General features: G+C 36.4%; 2 protein-coding genes across 2 annotated transcripts in view; one reads left to right on the forward strand and one right to left on the reverse strand.

Annotated features, from left to right (window-relative positions):
- The first annotated feature begins 765 nt into the window (after window positions 1-765).
- LOC137400857 (uncharacterized) lies at window positions 766-1,758 on the forward strand. Its single transcript, XM_068087200.1, has one exon. The coding sequence runs from the start codon at window positions 766-768 to the stop codon at window positions 1,756-1,758; it is 993 nt and encodes a 330-aa protein (XP_067943301.1).
- Window positions 1,759-8,314: 6,556 nt separating this feature from the next.
- LOC137400858 (uncharacterized) overlaps window positions 8,315-12,632 on the reverse strand; it is a 259,198-nt gene continuing 254,880 nt past the window's right edge. Inside the window, exons 5-6 of the mRNA XM_068087201.1 lie at window positions 8,560-8,768; window positions 8,315-8,353 (exon numbers count right to left, since the gene is read on the reverse strand). Coding sequence (XP_067943302.1) covers window positions 8,315-8,353; window positions 8,560-8,768 — 248 coding nt within the window. The remainder of the gene's footprint in view (window positions 8,354-8,559; window positions 8,769-12,632) is intronic.

Genomic DNA, 12,632 nt, shown 5'->3' on the forward strand with positions numbered 1-12,632 from the left:
GATCGAAATTGTCACCAAGCACATGGTACATGGTCCATGTGGCCAGCTAAACCGCGGTTAACCCTGCATGAAAGATTGCACATGTACCAAAAAGTACCCTAAGGCTCTCATTAAAGACACAGTTACTGGCATAGATGAGTATCCATTGTATCGTCGTCGTTCCGCTGGTGATAGAGGTTTCACCAAACAACACACATTGCGAGCTGTTGGAGAGGCCAAAGTATTCAATGCTCACATCAATGTCGAATTTTGCAACTCGGTGAAGTCCATCAAATACATTTGCAAATATGTCAATAAGGGTAGTGATCAAGCAGCGTTCGGCTTGGAAAGAGATGGAGCACAGGTTGATGAAGTAGCTCGCTATGAGAGTGGAAGGTACATCTGTGCAAATGAAGCAATGTAGCGGATCTTCAGTCTCCCCATTCATGCACGACACCCGACTGTCCAGCATCTGAGTGTCCATCTTGAGAATGGCCAGAGAGTGTATTTCACTGAAGAAAATCTTCAGCAACAACTTCAAGAACCACGTGACACTACCCTTAAAGCCTTTTTCAAGCTTTGTACACTTGATGATATTGTCAGGACGCTTCTCTACTGCCAATTGCCAGCCTATTACACCTTTGACGCATCCACAAAATGCTGGAAGAGACGAGTTCATGGAGCTGCAGTGCCTGATCATCCTGGCATATATCAAACTGATGCCCTAGCACGGGTAGGCTATACACTGTTCACCCCAACAATCGTGAATGTTTCTTTTTTCGAATCATGCTGCATCACGTGGTTGGCCCAATGTTCTTTCAGCATTTAAGAACTGTTGAGGGTCATGTCTGTGCCATTTTCCATGAAGCATGCAGGCGTTTGGGGCTATTGGAAGATGATGCACAGTGGAGGGAGGCCTTGGAAGAAGCTGCAACTGTATGGTCACCTGCCCAACTGCGCAAGTTGTTTGCCATTATGTTGAGCACCTGCCAGCTTTCTCACCCTCTTCAACTGTGGCAAGAGTTTAAGGAACATTTGGCTGAAGACATCCTGTTTCATGAGCAACAACTGCTTCAGGATCAACAACTGCAGTTCACAGATAGAATGTTCAATATTGCTCTTATAATCATCAAGGACCAAGTGCTCGAGGTCTCAAACAACAACCTTTCAGTTTATAGACTTCCCAGGCCTGTTAGAGTGAAGCAACCTGTTGTTTGCAGGGAAACATTACGCGAAACAGCATATGACCGTGAAGAGCTTCATCGCCATGTTGAAACCAATGAACTGCTGCTGCTGAAAGAGCAAAGAGCTGCACATAACACAGTTTTGGAGAAAATTGAACAAAGCAGTGGCGGTATGGTGTTTCTCCACGCACCAGGTGGGACCGGTAAAACCTTCGTCACCAATCTTACATTGGCGAAGGTACGAGAGTCTGGAAAAATTGCTTTGGCTGTAGCTTCATCTGGCATTGCAGCTACCTTACTCCCTGGTGGCCGCACTGCGCATTCAGCACTGAAACTGCTTCTTAATTTGGCCAGAACTGAGAATCCTGTGTGCAATATCAAAAAGAACAGCGGAACTGCCCAACTTCTGCAACGATGCGTTCTTATTGTCTGGGATGAGTGCACAATGTTGCACAAGCTTGCATTTGAAGCTCTAAACCTTACACTAAAGGACTTGCGTGAAAATAATAGACTTTTTGGTGGGGTAGCTCTTTTACTTTCTGGAGATTTCCGCCAAACATTGCCTGTCAAAGAGGCACGCCCACTGATGAGATAAATTCATGTATCAAATCATCATTTTTGTGGCCGTCTGTTGTGCAGCTGCATTTGACACGAAACATGTGTGCCGCTATTCTTGGCGACGAAACATGTGCACATTTCGCTGATGGACTGCTGCGTATTGGTGAAGGGCATTTGCTGAGGATGGTTTGGTGTCACTTGGTGGCTACGGCACTTTTGTGGATTCAACTGAGAAACTTCAGGAGAACGTTTACCCTAATCTGCGACAGAGGTTCCAAGACGTTGATTGCTTATCTGAGCGAGCTATTCTTTGCCCCAGGAATGATGTAGCTGCTGCCATAAACTCACAGCTTTTAGCCCAGCTACCTGGCAATTCAAAAACCTTCACTTCTGTTGATACGTCGTTCATTGATGACGCTGCTGTAGAATATCCTTAGGAATTCTTAAATTTACTGGACTTGCCCGGACTTCCTGCTCATAAATTGCAGCTAAAGATAGGAACACTGATCATGCTTCTTTGCAATCTTAATCCTCCAAAGTTATGTGGTGGCACTCGGCTAATTGTTACGCAAACTGGTAGAGGAGAATATGTTTTTATTTCAACTGATCTACCATTTGAATTTAAAAGGATTCAGTTCACCATCAGAGTCTGCTTCGCTATGACCATCAACAAGTCGCCAGGTCAGTCCCTCAAAGTAGCTGGTATCGACTTACTGTCCCCCTGTTTTAGCCATGGCCAGCTGTACGTTGCCTGCTCAAGAGTAGGCACAAGCCAAAAACTGTATGTTCATACACCCGACAGAAAAACAAAAAATGTTGTCTATCCACAAGTGTTGCGTTGATTACCATTGTCTTATTGTTATGTCATGCCTGCATTAAATTAAAATTATGTTATTATTGTGTCATGCTATATTCTTCATGTACTGCTATACCTACCTATTATCCACATGCAGCATTTTCTAGCATATTTTTTAGTATATATATATTTTCATGCATTTGTTTTATTGTGTCTCATAAAAAGGCTCTCATGTTGGCTTTATGTTTTATTATTGTAAGGTGCTAATGCTGTATTTGCCTTGAGCTCTTACTGCCTGTCCTGTTATACGTGTAAATTTTACTGACAAATTTTATTAACACAGCCACATTACTGCAACACTGTTTGTATATACCATGTCAAACACAGGCTATAGATGAAGAACTGGTGAGCCATGATTAGTGTTAGAAGTCTCCATTCGATGTAGAACTGTAGAAGTCATGTATAGTGCATGTAGATGTCTCTATTCAATAAATGCTGGTGATAGCTCAGCAGTGCAATAGCAAAATATTTTGTAGAATTTCCTAAAACATGCACAATTTTTCAATACTGCCAGTTTGAACAACTTCAGTTTGCCTAGCAATGTCAATTTCATTATCAGTTGTCTGTACAAACTTAGGACAACTCCGATTTTAGTGGTTTGAGGCTGATGCATTGTAGACTGGCTGTAAAATGCATTGCAGATTTCCATTGTTCTCCCTAAAATGATTGACATGTATGACTGCGTATGCTGTCTGATCAGCCCAACAATTTCAGTAGACTGCATACTTGGAGTTGTTTTACAGTATGAAAGACAACTCTCAATAAACCTCTTGCTGTACGTGAATCTGTTCCCGTTGACGGGTATACTGCAGCTAGTTAGCATTATAAAAGACAAGCTGTTTTGTTTTTCTTACAAGCAAGTACAACTTTTGAAAATTCTTCATAAGCCAGGTTCTGCATTTGTCAATATGATTTGAGCTAAAATGTAAGTATATGTAAAATAGAGCTCAAAAATTGTATTACCTTTACTTTATTCATCTATTTCATGTCCACACTTACTATTTACAACTTACTTTTCTACCGATGCCATTTATTAAAACAAAGAATCATCATGACTCTCTGCTCTTTGACACTGATGTGTATCTACAGCAGAATTTTGGATACTGTAATGTTAAGCTGAACTGCCATTTTTGCTTATGTAATGTTTTTAGATAGATTTTCGCAACAGGATCAATATTCTTCCAAACAGGATTGTTACAGTAGTCATCTAGGCACGTTTTACTCTGTCTTGCAAGTGGTTTTATCCATTTCTATTTAGCACATTTCTGGCTTACAGCCAATACAAATAAATGTTTGAACAAGGTAACCTATTCTTTAAGTTCTAATTGCTATTTAAATAGTATATATAACAGTTATTTTCTATAAATAGAGCATAAAGGAGAAGATAATTCTCCTGTCTTCTTCATGTCTTCTTTTACCACAATGTAAGTGCTGGCTGTTAATTTTTTGTGGATGTACTGTACTATTCCACTGTATTCACTATAGTAGTAAGGGCTGAGGTGATGAATCAATGCTTGTGGATGTACTGTACTATTCCACTGTATTCACTATAGTAGTAAGGGCTGAGGTGATGAATCAATGCTTGTGGATGTACTGTACTATTCCACTGTATTCACTATAGTAGTAAGGGCTGAGGTGATGAATCAATGCTTGTGGATGTACTGTACTATTCCACTGTATTCACTATAGTAGTAAGGGCTGAGGTGATGAATCAATGCTTGTGGATGTACTGTACTATTCCACTGTATTCACTATAGTAGTAAGGGCTGAGGTGATGAATCAATGCTTGTGGATGTACTGTACTATTCCACTGTATTCACTATAGTAGTAAGGGCTGAGGTGATGAATCAATGCTTGTGGATGTACTGTACTATTCCACTGTATTCACTATAGTAGTAAGGGCTGAGGTGATGAATCAATGCTTGTGGATGTACTGTACTATTCCACTGTATTCACTATAGTAGTAAGGGCTGAGGTGATGAATCAATGCTTGTGGATGTACTGTACTATTCTACTGTATTCACTATAGTAGTAAGGGCTGAGGTGATGAATCAATGCTTGTGGATGTACTGTACTATTCCACTGTATTCACTATAGTAGTAAGGGCTGAGGTGATGAATCAATGCTTGTGGATGTACTGTACTATTCTACTGTATTCACTATAGTAGTAAGGGCTGAGGTGATGAATCAATGCTTGTGGATGTACTGTACTATTCTACAGTATTCACTATAGTAGTAAGGGCTGAGGTGATGAATCAATGCTTCCAAAAAAAAATTCATCAAGATATACTTAATAAGAAGGTGGGAAAACTACAGAGTATGCTATGATTGAAAATAAATAAAAGAATTTTTATTTTTGGTTCTGTTGAACTGAGTATGACTATATGACTTGATGAAATTAGCAAAGCAGATATAGGACACTTTTTCAGGTGTAGCATATGTTTTAATATTTTAAGATTTCTCATGCATCTGTAGTGTTTCATTATGATGTTCTTTGCTTTGTTATGTAACTAGCAGAATGCCTGGCAATACACAGGTATTAAAATCGGCTTATAAGCCGTGAGTGGTAATGTAGTTGCCTGCAACTTTCCATTAGCCTTACACATTGCCAATGGCTATTTTGAGTAAGCTTACTAATAAAAGCTGGGAGAGCAAGCATATAATTAAAGTAAGCCGTAACGAAGAACAGTAGCGTATTTTCACTTACTTAAGCTACATATATCGCCCGATGAATCCATCAATCTCTCGTAGCTCTGTGATTTAGCATATAATTGTCTGGCAATCAAATCCAGTATAAAGCAAATATTTTTTGCTAAGTTTTAATAACTATATAGCTGGACAAGCAAACTACACAAAGAGAAAATTTGAGATTTATATATACATATTGTTACCTGCTTCCACATCTATCCAGACCTATAGTTTTAGCTAGTAGTGGTCAATTATTGTATAGCTTATATTATAGTTAGCCAGCCTTGAATTGTACACTTTTATACACAGTTGTGGCTTATCCTACTAATTTTTGATAAGCACAGCATGGCCACTGACTTTCAGACCATGCATACACTATGTTTCCTTGCCACGCATGATGCACAAATTTGAGACAATCTACAGGTTACCGTAAAACCTCTATTTTAACGCCACCTCTATTTGAACGCCACCTCTATTTGACTGCCACTACAAGAGCAGGGTTGAATAATAAAGCGCCACCCTCTATTTGAACACCACCTCTATTTGACCGCCACTTTGACTATATTTGATCGTTATTAACCCATAATGTCAAGTGATCAGTAAAAAGGTGTCTATAAAATTGTATTAATAATGAATCGTTTAGATTAATAACAATCAATTCTCTCGTTGTTCAACTCTATAGATTTTTGCTTTTTTTGTGAAAACTTTGAAAATGTAACCATAAAAATAATCAATAGCTGTCTCAGACTAATAGTAGTTCTTTGTTTCACGCGGTCTTTCGACTTCGAAGTACATGTACCTATATAAAAAATAGTTTAAATTTACCTTAGTAGAACTTTGAAAGCCACCGACTAGAAATAATTACTGACTGTCTCAGGCTAATATTAGTTTCTTGTGTAACGCGGTTTTAACACTTCGAAGAAGATGGATATAAAAATGGTTTGCAAGCTTTGGGTCAAAGGTTACGTTTAGCAAGCAAACAGTAAACCTAATGCAAACTTAATGCAGCGTGTAAAAGCTTTGTCACAATATTGTTTGGACGCTAATATCGACTAGTTCAGCAGTGCAGAAGAAGAGTTGAGGCTAGACGGTATTGTGGAAGGTATTAGACAATTAGAAGACGTTCGCAAGCAACAATCAAAACGCAGCTATCCGAGCAAATGATGGAAATATTTTTTGTTTTAAAAATGTCATTGTTTGTTTCTGCATGTAAAATAAGTATGGTTTGTTTGTCACTTGTTCATGAATAGATATATGTATCATTTGATAGATTATCATTATATAACTTATAAATATGCAGATTTATAGCATGTTATTTAATAGCACCTTTGCGGCTATCACCAGCTAACAATGGATCAACGCTCATAACTCCACTTCTATTGCTCATAAAGCTAGTTTTGGCTGCAAACTGTAGCAAACATATAAATAAGTACAATGAGCTCTCATGGCACATTGTTAAATATAGATATAAAATAAAAAATATGTTTTAAAATTTAGAACGAAATAAAAATTCAAAATGCTAACAAATTGCAAAGGACACTGGCTATCATATCATCGCATGTTAATTGCAAGCAATAGATATCCACTGGTAAAGAGATTTTCCAGTTTTTCGATGCATATATATTAATAGATCTTTGACAAATTGGAGGTAAGTTAACAGATTTAATGGACCCACAAAGTTTAAAATTGCTCCACCGGAAAAAAAACGCAAAATATCGGCGACATTTGCTTCGCTTGTAATAGGGCTAAATTTAGGTATTTTCCGCAAATTTTGAAGAGCCATTTTGAAAATACACCACCAGCCTCAATTTGATTGCCACCTCCAATTGACCACCACTAAAGAAAGGGTTGAAAAATAGAGCACCATGGCGTTCAATTAGAGGTTTTTCGGTAACTGCATCATAGAAACGACATAAATCCGCAAGCTAAGTGAGTCTTGTGATTCATAAATCTTTATCGAATCCATCCCGTTTGCGAATGATGGAAACGGCACTTGCGAATGATAAGCATTAAAATATTGAGCAGGTTATCCAGTTTAAATTCACTTCAGTTCAGTCCGACTCATGAGCAAGTTGAGCAGTCTCCATGTGCTGATGTTCCGAATGATGGCTGCTTAGCTTAGCCAGAGAAGCCTGCATTGCTATTTATAGAGTTATTAGGCAGCTTAATACTTGACTTATGGGGTCAAGCGCTGGCATTAATTGCACGATGTTCATTGAAGCACTCAATTACAAAGTAACTCGAATTGCGAACAGCCCCAAATGTGCATCATTCTCGTCATGAAAACATAGTGATTGTGGTAAAAGGATGTCATATTAGAAATATGAATCAAGGTAACTGATATGTAACAGCTATGTATAAGTAGTCATCGTTTACTAAAGCTAGTGAAATTAGTTGCCCCATAGCTGTTGTTGACTTTACATCTATAATCAACTTACTCTTTATTTGAATAGCATAACATTCACGCTTTATTATCATCAATCATATTAATATTGTTTTATTAATATAATAATATACTTATGTTATAACCTCCCAGCATTGTGTTGAGTTATCAATGGTTAATCTTAAACAAGCGCACGGAGTTGCCTTCCCATGTAGGTACTGCCAGCTCATCGCTTCCTCTAATACGTATTAGCCCTGTTGTGTCTGGTAGATTATCACTACTAATCTCCTTCAGTATCTCACCTATAATACACAGATAATCAGTTGATAGAATATGGTGTGGACAAGATACCTTAGAGTTATAGTAAGTTATACACGTCAGAGACTCAATTACAGTCTACAATGATGTGTACTGGTATGTAGACATTGTATGTAGTCTGTATATTCTATAGGAAGCTAACCTTGAGGAGAGATGATGTAGATGACTTTTCTATTAATAGTAGTAACATAAATAAATCCATCAACATCTGAGGTGACGCTATAGGCTTTGTCCAGTCTTCCACAAGTCCAGATGGTAATTAGCTGGTCTTTTTCTAATTTACATCTAAAAATTGCGGATTGGCTTCTGCTCACTACTAGTAGCTCTCTATCTAGTAGAAAGTGCAAATCACTTGGCGACACGGGAGGAGTCAAAAGCGTTGTACTCCTGGTGAAGAAGTTGTAGAGCACTAGCTGTTGTTTAACTGGTTCAACGGCAACAATGTAGTTTTTACTAACGGCAATTAAAGAAGCAGTATTTCTTAAATAGTTGAAAGAAAACAGCTTCTCTCTCAGGCTCATATCAGACAAACACTGGTAAACTGTTCTCTCATCTCCATTGCGACCCATAATGTAAGTGCTGTTATTACAGACCTGAACGGATGTAACTTTAAAAGTGATTAATGACTTAATCTCTGTAGATTCTTTATTCAGAACTCTGATCCCATCATAGCATTCTAAATAAAGTTCATTGTTTCTTTTATAAGCAGCTGAGTAACACCCAATACTTGTGCTCTGCTCAGACAAGAAAGTTAGTGATGTGGGGGTTGCAGCTAACTTTGGTTGCTGGAATGGTAGTTTACCTATAAGAATCAACATTATTATGTAGTGTAACATATGTCATTGCTATCAACAAAATACATGTATTTATCAAACTCATGCAGATACATCTAAAAATGTGCTTGGTTCTCGTAGGTTAAAGGTCAAAGTTAAAGTTTCATTTTGAACTTTTTATGGCGCCAATATTTCCATTGAAAAATTAAGTTTAACATAAAATTTAGCAGCCTGTCTTTAGTTTTTTTTAATTGTACGCTGTAATTATTGGTAAGAAAAGTAAAATTTTAAAAGAAGAAAATCACAAATGACCTGGGCAAACATACATTTATTAACCTTAAAGATGTGGTTGCATCAAATCGGAGTTCATTTTAAAAGAAAGTATTGTTCTTTGTCTATCAGTTGATATGTTGTTTGTTGTATCTCACTGTCAAGATATTTGAGGACTAAAATTGAAAAAAATTGATTGCAATAAAAACGCTCAGGCCAAAAAAACATGCCCAGACTTGCCCAAAATGATGTAATGCGTGATACAACCTGTCTGTATCTCTCGTATTAATATCGGCTATTGCGATAAAAGTGTAGTCCTACGCGGCTCTATTGGCATATATTTTATCTTGTATTTGCTCGTGTTGGCTAGAATAAAATTTTAAATCCAGCTACAGATACATTATTACCAATTTATTAAATGCCTCAAACAAGGGAAATTAAAAACTTGTCATATTAGCTTCTTCTAAATGATGTGTAAACAATCGAGTACCGACTACCAATTCTACCGGTCTACAGTAATTCTGTCAAGCAAATTATGTAGAATAAGGTCTTTGTATCGGCACAGTTCCGTCGCTAACCAAACTAATGATATACAGCCTCCTAAAAGCCCTGCCTACATTATGCCCGTTGCCTATCCTGGAGGGTGGGGCTGTATATCATTACCCACGCGGAAAACTAGTTTCTTACTAAGTAAAATAAGCAATCCCTGTTTTTGAAAAAAATATGTGGCAAAACCAACTACATCCCTAAAAGTCATGTACATTGTATAGTCGACTGCCAACGTTATCGAGTCATTATTGGTATCAACTTGTAAAAAAATTCACTGGTCACATTTGATTAGTTGATTCAAGTACTAAACAAATAGTCGTGCTATGCAAAAATGCCTGTCCATGCAACTCTGATTGCATTTCATAAATCCATCTACATGTATCAGAAAAAGATTTCAGCACAGGTGTCAACGGGGGGCTATGATGTATTCAATGTTCTGCAAATCATGTTTTGCATTATCTTCAACAATATTATTTTGTTATTTAAAATTTTACAGACAAAAAAATTTTCGTTTCATCATCAAGCTATTATTAAAAATATCCACCCAAGTCGTGGCCACTCACATTGTTACAGCTCACACAATAGGGCAAATTCATCTACTGCAGCAAACTCAACAAAACAATCATGGTTTATGCAGCCCACATTCGAGTCTCTCTTTTCCATTTATGGCAGTTTCCACACTGACAAAGCTGCTTTGGCTGTTGGGACCACATAAACATCCTGTAATGCATAAATCCTGTAATGCATCCTGTAATGCAATAAAACAAATGCCATGTCATTCATAGATATGTCATTCTAACGCGTATCGATAGATTGCGAGTGTAATTTTAAAAATGAGTAAATGTTTAACAAAAGCATAAGTACGCCAAGCCAACGATTCGAAGCTTTGGTTCTGGAAATTAAAAATGTGCATTGATCGATCGATTTTCTTCACTTTCTACAAGTGAGAAGTAAAATGTAAAGTGAAATCATAAATCTAATTTACTAGCTAAAACTGCCAAAAAAAATTTGAAGCAAGCAAATATAGCTAGTTGAAACGATAAAAAGTTATAAAACAATGATTGGTGATAGCAAAAAGTTATATTTCTATTAATTAGTACATGTATTAATGAGCACTAAAATTATTACCTTTAGTATATTCATCAATCTAAGCCATTGTATTGCTAGATGCTATGAATTAAAAAGAAATCGTCAAGAACTCACTGTGCATACGTATATATGTACATATGTATCTCGCACACGCACACAGAAAATTACATTATAACCTCAAACAGGGAAATATAATCTAAATGTGAACTCAACAGTATATATACATATATGAGACTCAAAGTAAAAGATAAATTTACCTCCATTCTCCTATCTTCCTCAGTAGCACTTTAACCACCTGATGCTCCAAAAACGTGAAGTCACCTTTGCCGTAACTTTACAGTAATTTTTACAATTCTGTTGTTCGCCAATAAAACGTGTCAATCGAGTAATTCATTAAAGCAACGATGCTAATTAATTTAGTAAATATCGATGTCCATGCGATTTAATAATAGAGTAAAATCCCTAAATTTGAGATCACAGACAACACATTTTACGAGTAATAACATTTATTACAACCTATATAAAAATTTTGTGCTGACGATCGGCTAATGAAGCAATCTTATATTTATTGCTCGTCGACTCTTTGCAGATGTATCACTCAATGAAGCACCCGCTGGAATGTGAGCTTTTTAAAATAGATGGGCTCATTCAAACGCATATATCTCTATACAGGCTGAGTCTACAAAGAAAAAAATGACATCAAGTTGTAGCTGATATTTTACCTTTTTATTGGTATTAATTTCATTAAATCGATATTTTTGACGCAACCACATCTTTAAGTGGTGCCTCATCAAATATGCTACATACAGTAAAAATTCCTGCAACGTAAATCATGTGCTCCAGGAACGTTTATAGTTTAGGATTTTGAGTTATATGAACAATATAGTACAGCAAACAGCCTAATCCATTCAAGATCATCCCTAACTCATTTATTTGGCCCTTTAAGCAGGAAAACCTAACCTATTTTTCATTTAATGATTGTACAGTAACTGTGGTATTGTTGGTTTGTATGGACAGTTTTTTTTCTCATAAATTTTACTGGAATTAGAGTTCACAATTACTGTGATTTTAAAATAAGTTAAGGAGAGTGTACAACTTCAATATTATTTCAAAAGGACTTTTTTCACTTTTTTAGACAGCAAGAACTATAATCAAAAGGAAAAATATTATTGAAGCTTAAAATAAATTAACACAAATATTTACTATTGTAAAATCAGTGTCTGTCTGTTCTTCCACTTTCTTTTACACTTGGTCAGAAGCTAAGTTAGAAGATTGATGTTCTGTGACACAACATAATAATCAGAATTGTATAGCCCAACACTCCAACATTTGTACCAAATGATCACATATTAGACCAAAAACAATATTTTAAGGATAGCTATGGGACTTTTCTTATTCAATTCAAATTTGAGCACTTGCAGCTATGTAAAACTTTTTACATTTTACGAAGCCAAAACTTTTAAATTAATGCTTTACTTTAAGTGAAATCTACTTTATAGGTAGTTTACACTACACAATTGGCTATTAAATACTTTAAGTACTGCATACACAAAGTTTAATTCTTTAAGTTGAGTAGTTGCAAGTTGCTACTATGTTGTCTAAATTTGCTACTAAATTGTCTACTAGTTGGCACTAGTAGACAATGTAGAATGTAGGTTATATTTGTAATTTTTATTAATCATAATCGGACATAATACTTTCGATAGAGTGTATTTCTAAGAGAGCTCAATATCAAATGTGAGCACATCTGCCATATTATATTACACTGTCTATTGAAATACTATTTGATCTATGTGCAATTCCTTTTATAGGCATTTTTTAAGGCTCAAGGTTGCTATAAAACGCTCTTTTATTTTTCATAGTGGATTAACCTAGGTGAAATATTAAAAGCTTTGAAAGGCCCATTTTTATACTTACAGCTGAAGTTTTTAAGACATCATCACTCAGTCCTTTGTTGTCAAAAAGCATTTATTATTCTTTACTCG

The sequence above is a fragment of the Watersipora subatra genome, chromosome 7 (genome assembly GCF_963576615.1).
Source record: "Watersipora subatra chromosome 7, tzWatSuba1.1, whole genome shotgun sequence".
Classification (NCBI taxonomy): domain Eukaryota; kingdom Metazoa; phylum Bryozoa; class Gymnolaemata; order Cheilostomatida; family Watersiporidae; genus Watersipora; species Watersipora subatra.